The sequence below is a fragment of the Bombina bombina genome, chromosome 1 (assembly GCF_027579735.1).
Source record: "Bombina bombina isolate aBomBom1 chromosome 1, aBomBom1.pri, whole genome shotgun sequence".
Classification (NCBI taxonomy): domain Eukaryota; kingdom Metazoa; phylum Chordata; class Amphibia; order Anura; family Bombinatoridae; genus Bombina; species Bombina bombina.
The window spans coordinates 1,553,125,596-1,553,138,807 of NC_069499.1; the positions used below are offsets into that span (position 1 = coordinate 1,553,125,596).

A 13,212-nucleotide genomic window follows, 5' to 3' on the forward strand; every position below is an offset into this window, starting at 1 on the left:
CAATGACTCTGTCTGTTGGAGTACCTCAAGGATCTGTTCTGGGTCCTCTACTCTTCTCCATTTATACTTCTTCGCTGGGAAAACTTATCAACAGTTATGGCCCAAATATTACCTCTATGCTTATGACACCCAGATCTACCTCTCCACCCCTGCTCTCTCTCCCTCTGTCCTTTCTCATGTCAGCGACTGCTTACCTGGTATTTCTGCCTGGATGGCCTCTCACCCCCTAAAGATTAACATGTGTAAGACTGAGTTCCTTCTTATCCCCCCTCAAGCTCTACGCCAACTTCTGACTTCTCTATCCCTGTTGACGGCATCACCAGTTCCCCATCACCCCAAGTCTGCTGCCTTGGAGTTACACTTGACTCAAATCTATCCTTCGTCCCCCATATCCAATTGCTTTCTACATCCTGCCACAACCATCTACACAATATTTCCAAGATTCGCCCTTTTCTGAATGCTAACACCACAAAGCAAATAATCCACTTCCTTGTTATTTCCCGACTTGACTACTGCAATAACCTACTTACTGGCCTTCCTTTTTCCCCACCTCTCCCCCCTTCAATCTATCCTAAATGCCTCTGCCAGGCTGATCCACCTTTCCTGTCGCTCTGTATTTGCTGCACCTCTCTGCGAGTCCCTTCATTGGCTCCCCATTCACAGCAGAATTAAATTCAAAATTCTCACCCTTACATACAAAGCTCTCACCAACGCCGCTCCCCTCTACCTATCCTCTCTAATAAACAAGTATACTCCAGCCAGCCCACTAAGTTCCAACAATGACCTGCTCCTTGCATCTTCGACTATCACCTCCTCTCATGCTAGACTGCAGGACTTCTGTCAAGCAGCACCTACCCTCTGGAACACTCTCCCTCGTGCTGTCAGGCTTTGCCCTAATCTTTCTTCCTTTAAATGCTCTCTGAAGACTTTTTTGTTCAGAGAAGCCTACCACCCAACTCAATAATAAATTAATTTAATTTACCTAACATTTCCCTCATCTAACTCTGCATTAACATCTTTCTCAATCTTGCAGTCCTCACCTCCTGTTTCTCAATCTCCTACCCTTCTAGATTGTAAATTCCCACTGGAATAGGGCCCTAAATTCCTCTTGTATGTGTTTGTAAATTTTCCTGTCTCTTACAAGTTTTATATCATTGAATTGTATCCATGGACAGCGCTGCGGAATATGTTGGCGCTTCATAAATAAAGTATAATAATAATAATAATACAATAGCTTTTCAGCAGATCAAAACACAGTGAAGAGGATCAAGAATAAGTGATTATTTACTCTAATAAGTAAATGGTCACCACTATTAACCCTTTCCACAGCTTGCTTTCATGAATTTTCAAACTGCAATTCATTCTAACCATTGCTGACCTGCCCCTTGGACTAATTCTATACACATACACACTATATGACTAAAAGTATATGGACACTTGACCATCATACCTATATAAGCTTGCTGGACATCCCATTCCATAATCATGGGCATTAAATTGGAGTTGGCCTCCCTTTGGAAGAGACGGTCTGGCTCGCAATCAGCGTTCTAATTAGTCAAAAAATTATTTTAAATTATTCAAACTACTGTCATGCTCGTACAGGGAAGTGCCTTCCACAAAATGTTGCTGCAAAGTTGGAAGCAACTAATTATCTAAAATGTCTTTGTATCCTGTAGCATTAAGATGTCCCTGTACTGGAACTAAGGGACATAGCCCCAAACCCTGAAAAACAGCCCCAGACCATTATGCCTCCACCACCAAACGTTACAGAAGGCACTATGCATTACAGTAGGTATGCATCCTAGTAGGTATGTTCTCCTGGCATCCGACACACCCAGATTTTTCCATCAGACTTGCAGATAGTGAAGCATGAGTCATCACATTTCCACTGCTTCAGAATGTAGTGATGGCGTGCTTTGTACCACTCCAGCTGACGCTTGGCATTGTGCATGTTGTTGTCATGCTTGTGTACAAGCAGTTAGGCCATGGAAACCCATTTCATGAATCTCTCGACGCACAGTTCTTGTGCTGATATTGCTTCCAAAGCCAGTTTGAAACTCTGTAGTCAGTGATGCAACAGATGATTGGCGATTTTTACGCATTACATGCTTCAGCACTTGGCAGCCCCACGCTGTGAATTTGCGTGGTCTGCCGCTTAATGCCTTGAATGTTGTTGCTCCTAGACACTTCCACTTACCAATAACAGCACTTACAGTTGACCGGGGGAGATCTAGTAGGGCAGAAATTTCACAAATTGACTTGTGGCAAAGGTGGCATCTTATCACAGTATCACTTTTAAAGTCTCTGAGCTCTGTCTTCAGTACTAATTATTGCACTGCCTATGTTTGCCTATGTAGATTTCATGGTTATGTACTGGGTTTATGCACCTTAGCAATGTCCACATACTTTAGTTTAATTAGTGTGTGTGTAAATATATATATATATATATATATATATATATATATATATATATAAATATCCTCCAAAGAGAGATAAGCACAGTCTTACATTACCACAACTGCCAGGGTGCACTTCATATAAATTGTATCCATTACTCGTTTGCAAGAAGGCACTCACTGGTCTTTTAGTAAAAAACAACTTTTAATTCATAGATTTAAAAAGCAATTATATCCATAACGTTTCGATGTCGTTATGACATCTTTGTCAAATGTTCTGCTAACATCACCAATATAGGACAAACATGTTCCCAAAGTAGAAAATCGCTAACTACATACATTTAAATACAACCTTATATACCCATTTACATTCACATCTTCCCGCACCTGCAGATCTTCCATCTACCCCCTGACGTCATCACGCTCAGACGCGAGCGTGAGCGTGAGACGTCATCCATTTCCAATTGGCCATGTGTCTCCATGGCAACCGCATGTAAACACACTGCACGGTGTTTTTCTTAGCCGCTCCCACTGTTGTCATCATGTAACTACATGACTATAGCCCTATCGTATAGGCCGATCATCAGGCGGCTGTCATGGAAACCTACAGCCAGGAAGAAAAAACATAAGCACCAACAAACTGTGTTAGTCCCAATATAATGCGTATGTGTTAAGATAGATATCAAACGATCTGACAACTTGCGGATGAAGATAAACTTCATATGAAGCACAACTGTGCCTTTCAATTACAGATCCACAAGTGGATTAGCCGTGATCGATACTATCCCCACACATAACCGCCTAAAAATAGAGGGACACATTAAATATATACAAAATTAAAAACAATGTAACTGTTTGGCAAATATCGCCCATGCTAATAGTTTACAATCCCTGACTGACATAGTTAACACTATATTCCCTGATAAAACATTATCCCTGGTATGTACACTTAACTCCATATCTGTATAATTTTTTGATACATAAAAAACCATCGCCTTCATGCCTGATTGGAATAGATAGAAACCAGTGTGTACCCACTAGAATGAAGATTCATGTGGATTCCTGGAATATATTCCTACATATAGGGATGGTAGATCAAAATATATGTCCATGTTCACTTTATGGGTTATTTAGTGTAGAATGGTCCAAAGTCCAGATTAGTGTTCAATCCCTTTGGTATGACCGTGTCCAGCATATGAATCCATTTGGTTTCTCTCTGGAGCAATCGATTTGCTCTGTTGCCACCTCTTGGTAATGGTGGAATATGGTCTATGACCATTGTTTTCATACTTGAGACACCATGTCTGTGTTGTGCAAAATGGCGTGCTACAGGTTGATCCGAATCACCCGATTTTAAGGCTTCGCGGATGGCACATCAATGATTTGCCATCCTATCTCTGAAGCTTGTGACAGTTTTCCCAATGTACACCAGGGAACATGGGCAAATCAATATGTAAGAGGGCTTCAGCCATGTGTCTTTCTGGTAACAGCTGACCGGATCAGTCTTCACTAACAGATCCCGTAAATTCTCAGCCCGTCTGTGCACCATACGTGGTGGCCTGGTGCCATAGAAAGGGAGCGTCGTGTCCGTTTCCAGGATTGACCAGTGTTGACGTACTGATCTGGTCAATTTTGTACTCATAGGAGTATAAGTGCTGATAAAGTTCTGTTGAGTTGTGGTAATGTGTTTTGGTTTATTAACATTGGTGGCCGTGCCCTCCAATAACTCCACTCTTGTGTTATGGACCACTCTACTGTCATAACCCCTCTTTACCAACTTCTCCTCCATCTCATCCAGTTGTTTTAACATCGTGGGTACATCACTGTTGTTGCGGATGACCCTAGTGAGTTGTGATTTAATAAGCCCTGTTTTCTGATGCCTGGGGTGAAAGCTATTGGCTTCCAATAAAGAATTACGGTCAGTTTCCTTAGTATATAAAGAAGTACCAAATATACACTGCTCATCATTTAATACCTTAATTATATTAAGGTCCAAGAAATGCACCTCCGTATCACTGTACTCAAGTTTAAATCTAATGGGACAGTCCATGGAGTTCAAACCTGACACCCATTGCTCTAACTCAATTGCATCCCCTCTCCACACCAGGAACACATCATCAATGTAACGTACATAGTACCTGATGCGGGGATGGGCATGTGGTTTCATGGCCTGCTGTTCATACCATGCCATGTACAAATTTGCATATGAGGGTGCCATGTTTGAACCCATGGCTGTCCCAGAGATCTGTAAGTAATAGTCACGTTCAAACCTGAAGTAATTCTTGTCTAAACATAACATAATCAGTTCACACAGAAATTCCACAGGTGGCCCTTCATAAAGAGGATTGTTAGTCACCATGGATCTGACAGCCCCCACTCCCCCCTCATGAGGGATGGAAGTGTATAGACTGTCAACATCCATGGTGACCAGCAAATCATCTACAGTTAGATCAGTGTAACTCCTAAGAATTTGTATCAAACTTTTGTATCAAAGAATTTGCCAAAAGTGCACAAGACTCTAGAAAATCCTCCTGGCAGACCGATTGTGTCTGCCAGGGATTCTCTACTATCCAGTCTATCTATGTTCATTGATTTCCATCTACAACCTGTAGTTAAAGGAATCCCTGCATATCTACAGGATTCAGCAAGTTTGATACAAATTCTTAGGAGTTACACTGATCTAAATGTAGATGATTTACTGATCCGGTCAGCTGTTACCAGAAAGACACATGGCTGAAGCCCTCAAGCAAGGGCTGTTACACCTGTGGAGGCTGTACGACGTGCAATGGCATGATAAGAGGGAAGACCTTTCAACATCCACACACGAACAAACGTTACACTATCCGTCATCGGCTGACCTGTACCAGTACACACGTCATTTACATGTTGATTTGCCCATGTTCCCTGGTGTACATTGGGAAAACTGTCACAAGCTTCAGAGATAGGATGGCAAACCATCGATGTGCCATCCGCGAAGCCTTACAATCGGGGGATTCGGATCAACCTGTAGCACGCCATTTCGCACAACACAGACATGGTGTCTCAAGTATGAAAACGATGGTCATAGACCATATTCCACCATTACCAAGAGGTGGCAACAGAGCAAATCGATTGCTCCAGAGAGAAACCAAATGGATTCATATGCTGGACACGGTCATACCAAAGGGATTGAACACTAATCTGGACTTTGGACCATTCTACACTAAATAACCCATAAAGTGAACATGGACATATATTTTGATCTACCATCCCTATATGTAGGAATATATTCCAGGAATCCACATGAATCTTCATTCTAGTGGGTACACACTGGTTTCTATCTATTCCAATCAGGCATGAAGGCGATGGTTTTTTATGTATCAAAAAATTATACAGATATGGAGTTAAGTGTACATACCAGGGATAATGTTTTATCAGGGAATATAGTGTTAACTATGTCAGTCAGGGATTGTAAACTATTAGCATGGGCGATATTTGCCAAACAGTTACATTGTTTTTAATTTTGTATATATTTAATGTGTCCCTCTATTTTTAGGCGGTTATGTGTGGGGATAGTATCGATCACGGCTAATCCACTTGTGGATCTGTAATTGAAAGGCACAGTTGTGCTTCATATGAAGTTTATCTTCATCCGCAAGTTGTCAGATCGTTTGATATCTATCTTAACACATACGCATTATATTGGGACTAACACAGTTTGTTGGTGCTTATGTTTTTTCTTCCTGGCTGTAGGTTTCCATGACAGCCGCCTGATGATCGGCCTATACGATAGGGTTATAGTCATGTAGTTACATGATGACAACAGTGGGAGCGGCTAAGAAAAACACCGTGCAGTGTGTTTACAAGCGGTTGCCATGGAGACACATGGCCAATTGGAAATGGATGACGTCTCACGCTCGCGTCTGAGCGTGATGACGTCAGGGGGTAGATGGAAGATCTGCAGGAGCGGGAAGATGTAAATGTAAATGGGTATATAAGGTTGTATTTAAATGTATGTAGTTAGCGATTTTCTACTTTGGGAACATGTTTGTCCTATATTGGTGATGTTAGCAGAACATTTGACAAAGATGGATGTAATTGCTTTTTAAATCTATGAATTAAAAGTTGTTTTTTACTAAAAGACCAGTGAGTGCCTTCTTGCAAACGAGGAATATATATATATATAGAGTGTACATATACAGTATATATTTATATATATATATATATATATATACACACACACAATTTTGAATGCTCCAATGATTATAAGTTGTTTGATTCTGAATGGTAACAGATCTCCCCTGTGAACACACTCACCACTGACATCTTTTCCCAGAATCCCTTTAGCTTCTTTCACAGTGACTTTGACACAGAAAATTGGGGGCTGTAAGAAAAATAAAGACCTTAGAAAACACCTAAGATTTCCCCCCTCTACCAGTCTTGTCCATATCTCGTCCACAACAGTCAAATCAAATATGTTCCTGACTCACCAGCCTCACAAACCATCCTCTTAAAGCAGTTTTCCCATTACCCATTTTAGCTTTGTTGCATAAACAATCACTCCCTGCCTGCCGTATGATATCTGTGTGACAGTCATCTACTGTTCTATGTGTTTAAACTGATATCAAGTCCACCATTTATATTCAATATTCTGTAGATTACACTCCAATTCATCCAGCCCCCACTCCCTGTCTGTACCTCCAGTCCTCGGACTCGATCCAGGATCGCTTTATGTTCAGAAGGATCCATATTGAAGGCCTGAGAAGGATAATTAGAAAATAAAAGTCAGAAAAATGGGAAAAATAGCAACTTTATATCACAGAGCTCCCTCCTGTCTGTGTCACTGTGTGATCCTGTGGAGACGGACAAACTGTATGTCCAACAGATCCCTCCATCCATGTCATTATGTCTCCCTGTAAGAGAGATAGAAACCCTCCTGTCTGTGTCACTGTGTTTTCCTGCAACGGAGGGACAAACCTTATGCCCCATATCTCCCATCTTATCTGTGTCACTGTGTCACACTGCAAGGGAGCAACAAAACCTACATAGTTCCCTTCTGATACCCTGTAGGGATAGACAGACCCCATGTCCCTTAGCTCTCTCCTGTCTTTGTCACTATGTCACACTGAAAGGGAGAGAAACGTCCTATGTCCCATAACTTCCTCCTGCCTGTGTTACTGTATCACCCTGTGGGAGGGGAACAGACTGCTTGCCCCATAGCTCAATCCTATCTGTGTCTTTGTGTCACCCAGTGGGTCAAGACAGATGTCATCTCCTGTGGGTCTCTCCTGTCTGCATCACTGTGTTATCCTGCAAGGCAAGGGACAGACCACATGTCCCATAGCTAAATATGTTACTGTGCAGGGGAGACTCATTTTCTATAGCTTGCCCATGTCTTTGTCATTCAGGAGAGGGGCAGATCCTATGTTTCATAGCTTCCTCTTGTCTACCAAAAACAGTGCCCTCACCTTCTGCAGATATTCATAGAGCTGCTCCGTATCGTGCACATGCCCGGGCTCTGGGCTCCCCACACGGTGTATGACTGTATACAGGGCTTCCTCATACAGGAGATTACGCTGTGGGAAAAAGAGAACTCAGTAAAGCAGAAAGTCTAAGTACAGCGTTTAAATACTAAAATTAAAATGTAATGTCAGGTAAATAACACACCTGTGTGCACACATTTATATGTACTTGTGTGTGCATGTGCTTACATCCATGCGTGTATGTATGCATGTGTGTGTATGCTTAAATGTATGCTTGTATGTACATATATATGTGTGTGATTGCAAGTGTGTGCTTAAATGCATTTGTGTTTGCATGTGTGTGCATGTGTATGTGCTTACATGCATGTATGTACATATGTACCTACGTACGTACGTACGTACGTACGTACGTACGTACGTACATAGGTACACTGGAAGTTCAACATGGCACCTCATGGCAAAGAGGATCTGAAAAAAAGAATTGTTGCTCTACATAAAGATGGCCTAGGTTATAAGAAGATTGCCAAGACCCTGAAACTGAGCTGCAGCACGGTGGGAAAGACCATACAGCGGTATCACAGGACAGGTTCCACTCAGAACAGGCCTCGTCATGGTCGACCAAAGAAGTTGAGTGCACATGCTCAGCATCATATCCAGAGGTTGTCTTTGGGATATAGACGTATGAGTGCTGCCAGCATTGCTGCAGAGGTTGAAGCTGTGGGGGGGTCAACCTGTCAGTGCTCAGACCATACACCGCACACTGCATCAAATTGGTCTGTATGGCTGTTGACCCAAAAGGAAGCCTTTTCTAAAGATGATGCACAAGAAAGCCCGCAAACAGTTTGCTGAAGACAAGAAGACTAAGGACCTGGATTACTGGAACCATGTCCTGTGGTCCGATGAGTCCAAGATAAAGTTATTTGGTTCAGATGGTGTCAAGTGTTTGTGGCAGCAACCAGGTGAGGAGTAGAAAGACAAGTGTGTCTTGCCTACAGTCAAGCATGGTGCTGGGAGTGTCATGGTCGGAGTGCTGCCGGCACTGGGGAGGTACAGTTCATTGAGGGAACCATGAATGCCAACATGTACTGTGACATACTGAAGCAGAGCATGATCCCCTCCCTTTGGAGACTGGGCCCCAGAGCAGTATTCCAACATGATAACGACCCCAAACTCATCTCCAAGATGACCACTGCCTTGCTGAAGAAGCTAAGGGTAAAGGTGATGGACTGGCCAAGCATGTCTCCAGACCTAAACCCAATTGAGCATCTGTGGGCAGTGGCGTCACTAGGGTTGGTGTCACCCGGTGCGGTAAATTATGGTGTCACCCCCCCTCCCAGAAAGCAGACACACACAAAAACACAGGCACACACACATACAAACACTCAGACACACTTAGAAACACACTCAGATGCACACACAAACACTCGGAAACACACTCAGACACACACACACAAAAACACACACAGAAAAACACTCACACACACACAAAAACACTCAGACACACACACACACTTAGACACACACATACACAAAAACACTGAGACACACACAAAAACACTGAGACACACACACACAAAACACTCAGACACATACACACAAAAACTCAGACACGCACACACAAAAACTCAGACACGCACACATACAAAATATGTAAACTGCAATGCATTAATTATAAAGTTCATGCCTAAAGCTGCTTCCTGGCTCAGCAGAGCATCAAATGAAAGATGTATGTATGTGTGTTGAGCATGTGTGTTTACATGCATGTGTGTATGTATGTATGTGCATGTATGTATGTGTGTATGTATATATATATATATATATGTGTGTGTGTGTGTGCTTACATGCATGTGTGTATGTATATATGTGTGTATGCTTACATGCATGTGTGTATGTATATATGTGTGTACGCTTACATGCATGTGTGTATGTATATATGTGTGTATGCTTACATGCATGTGTGTATGCATATGTATGTATGTGTGTGCTTACATGCATGTGTGTATGTATATATGTGTGTATGCTTACATGCATGTGTGTATGCATATGTATGTATGTGTGTGCTTACATGCATGTGTGTATGTATATATGTGTGTAGGGCTTACATGCATGTGTGTCTGTATGTGTGTTGTGCATGTTTGCTTATATGCATGTGTGTGCCCCATTGGTCACCTCACCTGTACATTGGGAGAAGGGGAAATCTTGTTGGGTTCTGTATTTGATTGCTTAACAGACCGGGTCTCTGTAGCTCGGACTGTGCCCCCTCTTCTGTATCGGGCCTGTTGGGAAAAAAAATAATATATACATTGGCAATGATAAAAGTGCATTTCCAATCATGTATTCTCAGAGTGCATGTGACATCACACCTGGCACTTAGAACATGTGGTTCTGGGTTAAGTGCATGTGTCATCACCCTTGGCATTTGGAGCATGTGTGTCTGGGTTATGTGCATGTGGCATCACACTTGGCACTTGTGTGACTGGGTAATGTGCATGTGACATCACTCCTGGCATTTGGAGCCTGTACTGTACTGCTGTGCTTGGACATAGTACCCCAGGACTGTCGTAAATTTGATGTGGTGCCACTTTTTACAAAAGGGAAGCAGGGGGTGATCCAGGAAGATATAGGCCAGTAAGCCTGACATGGGTAGTGGGGAAGATACTGGAAGGGGATATAAGGGATTATACACAAGAGTATACACTGTAAAACAAGATTATGAGTTCAAATCTACAGGGTTTTACGAGTAAAAGATCATGTCAAATAAATGTAATTATATTCTATCAGGAGGTGAGCAAATACATAGATACAGGTGAATCCCGCATAGTTGCTAGCAGTCCCTGATTTCCAGGGACAGTCCCTGGATTTTGTTGTATGTCCCTGGATTTTTTTTGTCCCTGGAAATGCTACCTCTTTTGCCCAACATTTGGTGTGTGGATATATACACACACATATACATACATATATACATATAGATGTAGTGTACTCTTTATATATAAATAAATCCTAATGGAATATTGTTATTATTATTGAATGGGTTAAAATATTATCTGTCTACCTAATTTTGATGCTGTGTTGTAAAAATAACCATATGACCAAAATGTGTTCCAGAGACTGGGTAGGTGTAAGAGCTTGGTGGTATAATCTGTATAATAAACTATATATACAGTCTAAATTATATTATTACTATCAAATAGGTGTGTTTTGATTGCAGAACTGAGTGAGCAAAGCAGTTGAACAGTAGGTCGTCAATACTCCAGTGTCCCGGGAATTTTTTTTTAAATGTTGGCAACTATGAATCAATTGTAGTTTACTTACGGCTAGATTTAGAGTTTTGTCGGTAACGACCAGCGTAGCTAACGCTGGCTTTTTTCTGGCCGCACCTTTAAAATAACTCTGGTATCGAGAGTCCATAGAATGGCTGTGTTAGGCTCCAAAAAAGGAGCGTACAGCATATTTAACGCCACTGCAACTCTCGATACCAGAGTTGCTTACGGAAGCGGCCAGCTTCAAAAACGTGCTCGTGCACGATTCCCCCATAGGAAACAATGGGGCTGTTTGAGCTGAAAAAAAACCTAACACCTGCAAAAAAGCAGCGTTCAGCTCCTAACGCAGCCCCATTGTTTGCTATGGGGAAACACTTCCTACGTCTGCACCTAACACTCTAACATGTACCCCGAGTCTAAACACCCCTAACCTTACACTTATTAACCCCTATTCTGCCGCCCCCGCTATCGCTGACCCCTGTATATTATTTTTAACCCCTAATCTGCACCTCCGTAAACCGCCGCTACTTACATTATCCCTATGTACCCCTAATCTGCTGCCCCTAACACCGCCGACCCCTATATTATATTTATTAACCCTTAATCTGCCCCCACAACGTCGCCTCCACCTGCCTACACTTATTAACCCCTAATCTGCCGAGCGGACCGCACCGCTATTATTATAAAGTTATTAACCACTAATCCGCCTCACTAACCCTATAATAAATAGTATTAACCCCTAATCTGCCCTCCCTAACATCGCCGACACCTAACTTCAATTATTAACCCCTAATCTGCCAACTGGAGCTCACCGCTATTCTAATAAATGTATTAACCCCTAAAGCTAAGTCTAACCCTAACACTAACACCCCCCTAAATGAAATATAATTTTAATCTAACGAAATTAATTAACTCTTCTTAAATAAATTATTCCTATTTAAAGCTAAATACTTACCTGTAAACTAAATCCTTATATAGCTACAATATAAATTATAATTATATTATAGCTATTTTAGGATTAATATTTATTTTACAGGTAACTTTGTATTTATTTTAACCAGGTACAATAGCTATTAAATAGTTAAGAACTATTTAATAGCTAAAATAGTTAAAATAATTACAAATTTACCTGTAAAATAAATCCTAACCTGTTACAATTAAACCTAACACTACACTATCAATAAATAAATTAAATACAATTCCTACAAATAAATACAATGAAATAAACTAACTAAAGTACAAAAAATAAAAAAGAACTAAGTTACAAAAAATAAAAAAATATTTACAAACATTAGAAAAATATTACAACAATCTTAAACTAATTACACCTACTCTAAGCCCCCTAATAAAATAACAAAGCCCCCCAAAATAATAAAATGCCCTACCCTATTCTAAATTACTAAAGTTCAAAGCTCTTTTACCTTACCAGCCCTGAACAGGGCCCTTTGCGGGGCATGCCCCAAGAAGTTCAGCTCTTTTGCCTGTACAAAAAAACATACAATACCCCCCCCAACATTACAACCCACCACCCACATACCCCTAATCTAACCCAAACCCCCCTTAAATAAACCTAACACTAAGCCCCTGAAGATCTTCCTACCTTATCTTCACCATACCAGGTTCACCGATCGATCCAGAAGAGCTCCTCCGATGTCCTGATCCAAGCCCAAGCGGGGGGCTGAAGAGGTCCATGATCCGGCTGAAGTCATCATCCAAGCGGGAGCTGAAGAGGTCCATGATCCGGCTGAAGTCTTCATCCAAGCGGGAGCTGAAGAGGTCCATGATCCGGATGAAGTCTTCTATCAACGGCATCTTCAATCTTCTTTCTTCGGGAGCCATCATCTTCCATCCGACGCGGAACATCCTCTTCTCCCGATGTCTACTCGCCCAATGACGGTTCCTTTAAATGACGTCATCCAAGATGGCGTCCCTCGAATTCCGATTGGCTGATAGGATTCTATCAGCCAATCGGAATTAAGGTAGGAATATTCTGATTGGCTGATGGAATCAGCCAATCAGAATCAAGTTCAATCCGATTGGCTGATTGGTTGCCGGTCCGGATCTACTCTTCTTCCCGGATAGGATGAAGACTTT

At 41.7% G+C, this 13,212-nt stretch overlaps 1 protein-coding gene across 2 annotated transcripts in view; it reads right to left on the reverse strand.

The window, feature by feature from the left end:
- UNC13D (unc-13 homolog D) overlaps positions 1-13,212 on the reverse strand; it is a 422,729-nt gene that overhangs the window by 288,655 nt on the left and 120,862 nt on the right. For both annotated transcript variants that reach the window (XM_053709129.1, XM_053709134.1), the window contains exons 3-6: positions 10,033-10,134; positions 7,844-7,951; positions 7,074-7,133; positions 6,693-6,759 (exon numbers count right to left, since the gene is read on the reverse strand). In XM_053709129.1, coding sequence (XP_053565104.1) covers positions 6,693-6,759; positions 7,074-7,133; positions 7,844-7,951; positions 10,033-10,134 — 337 coding nt within the window. The remainder of the gene's footprint in view (positions 1-6,692; positions 6,760-7,073; positions 7,134-7,843; positions 7,952-10,032; positions 10,135-13,212) is intronic.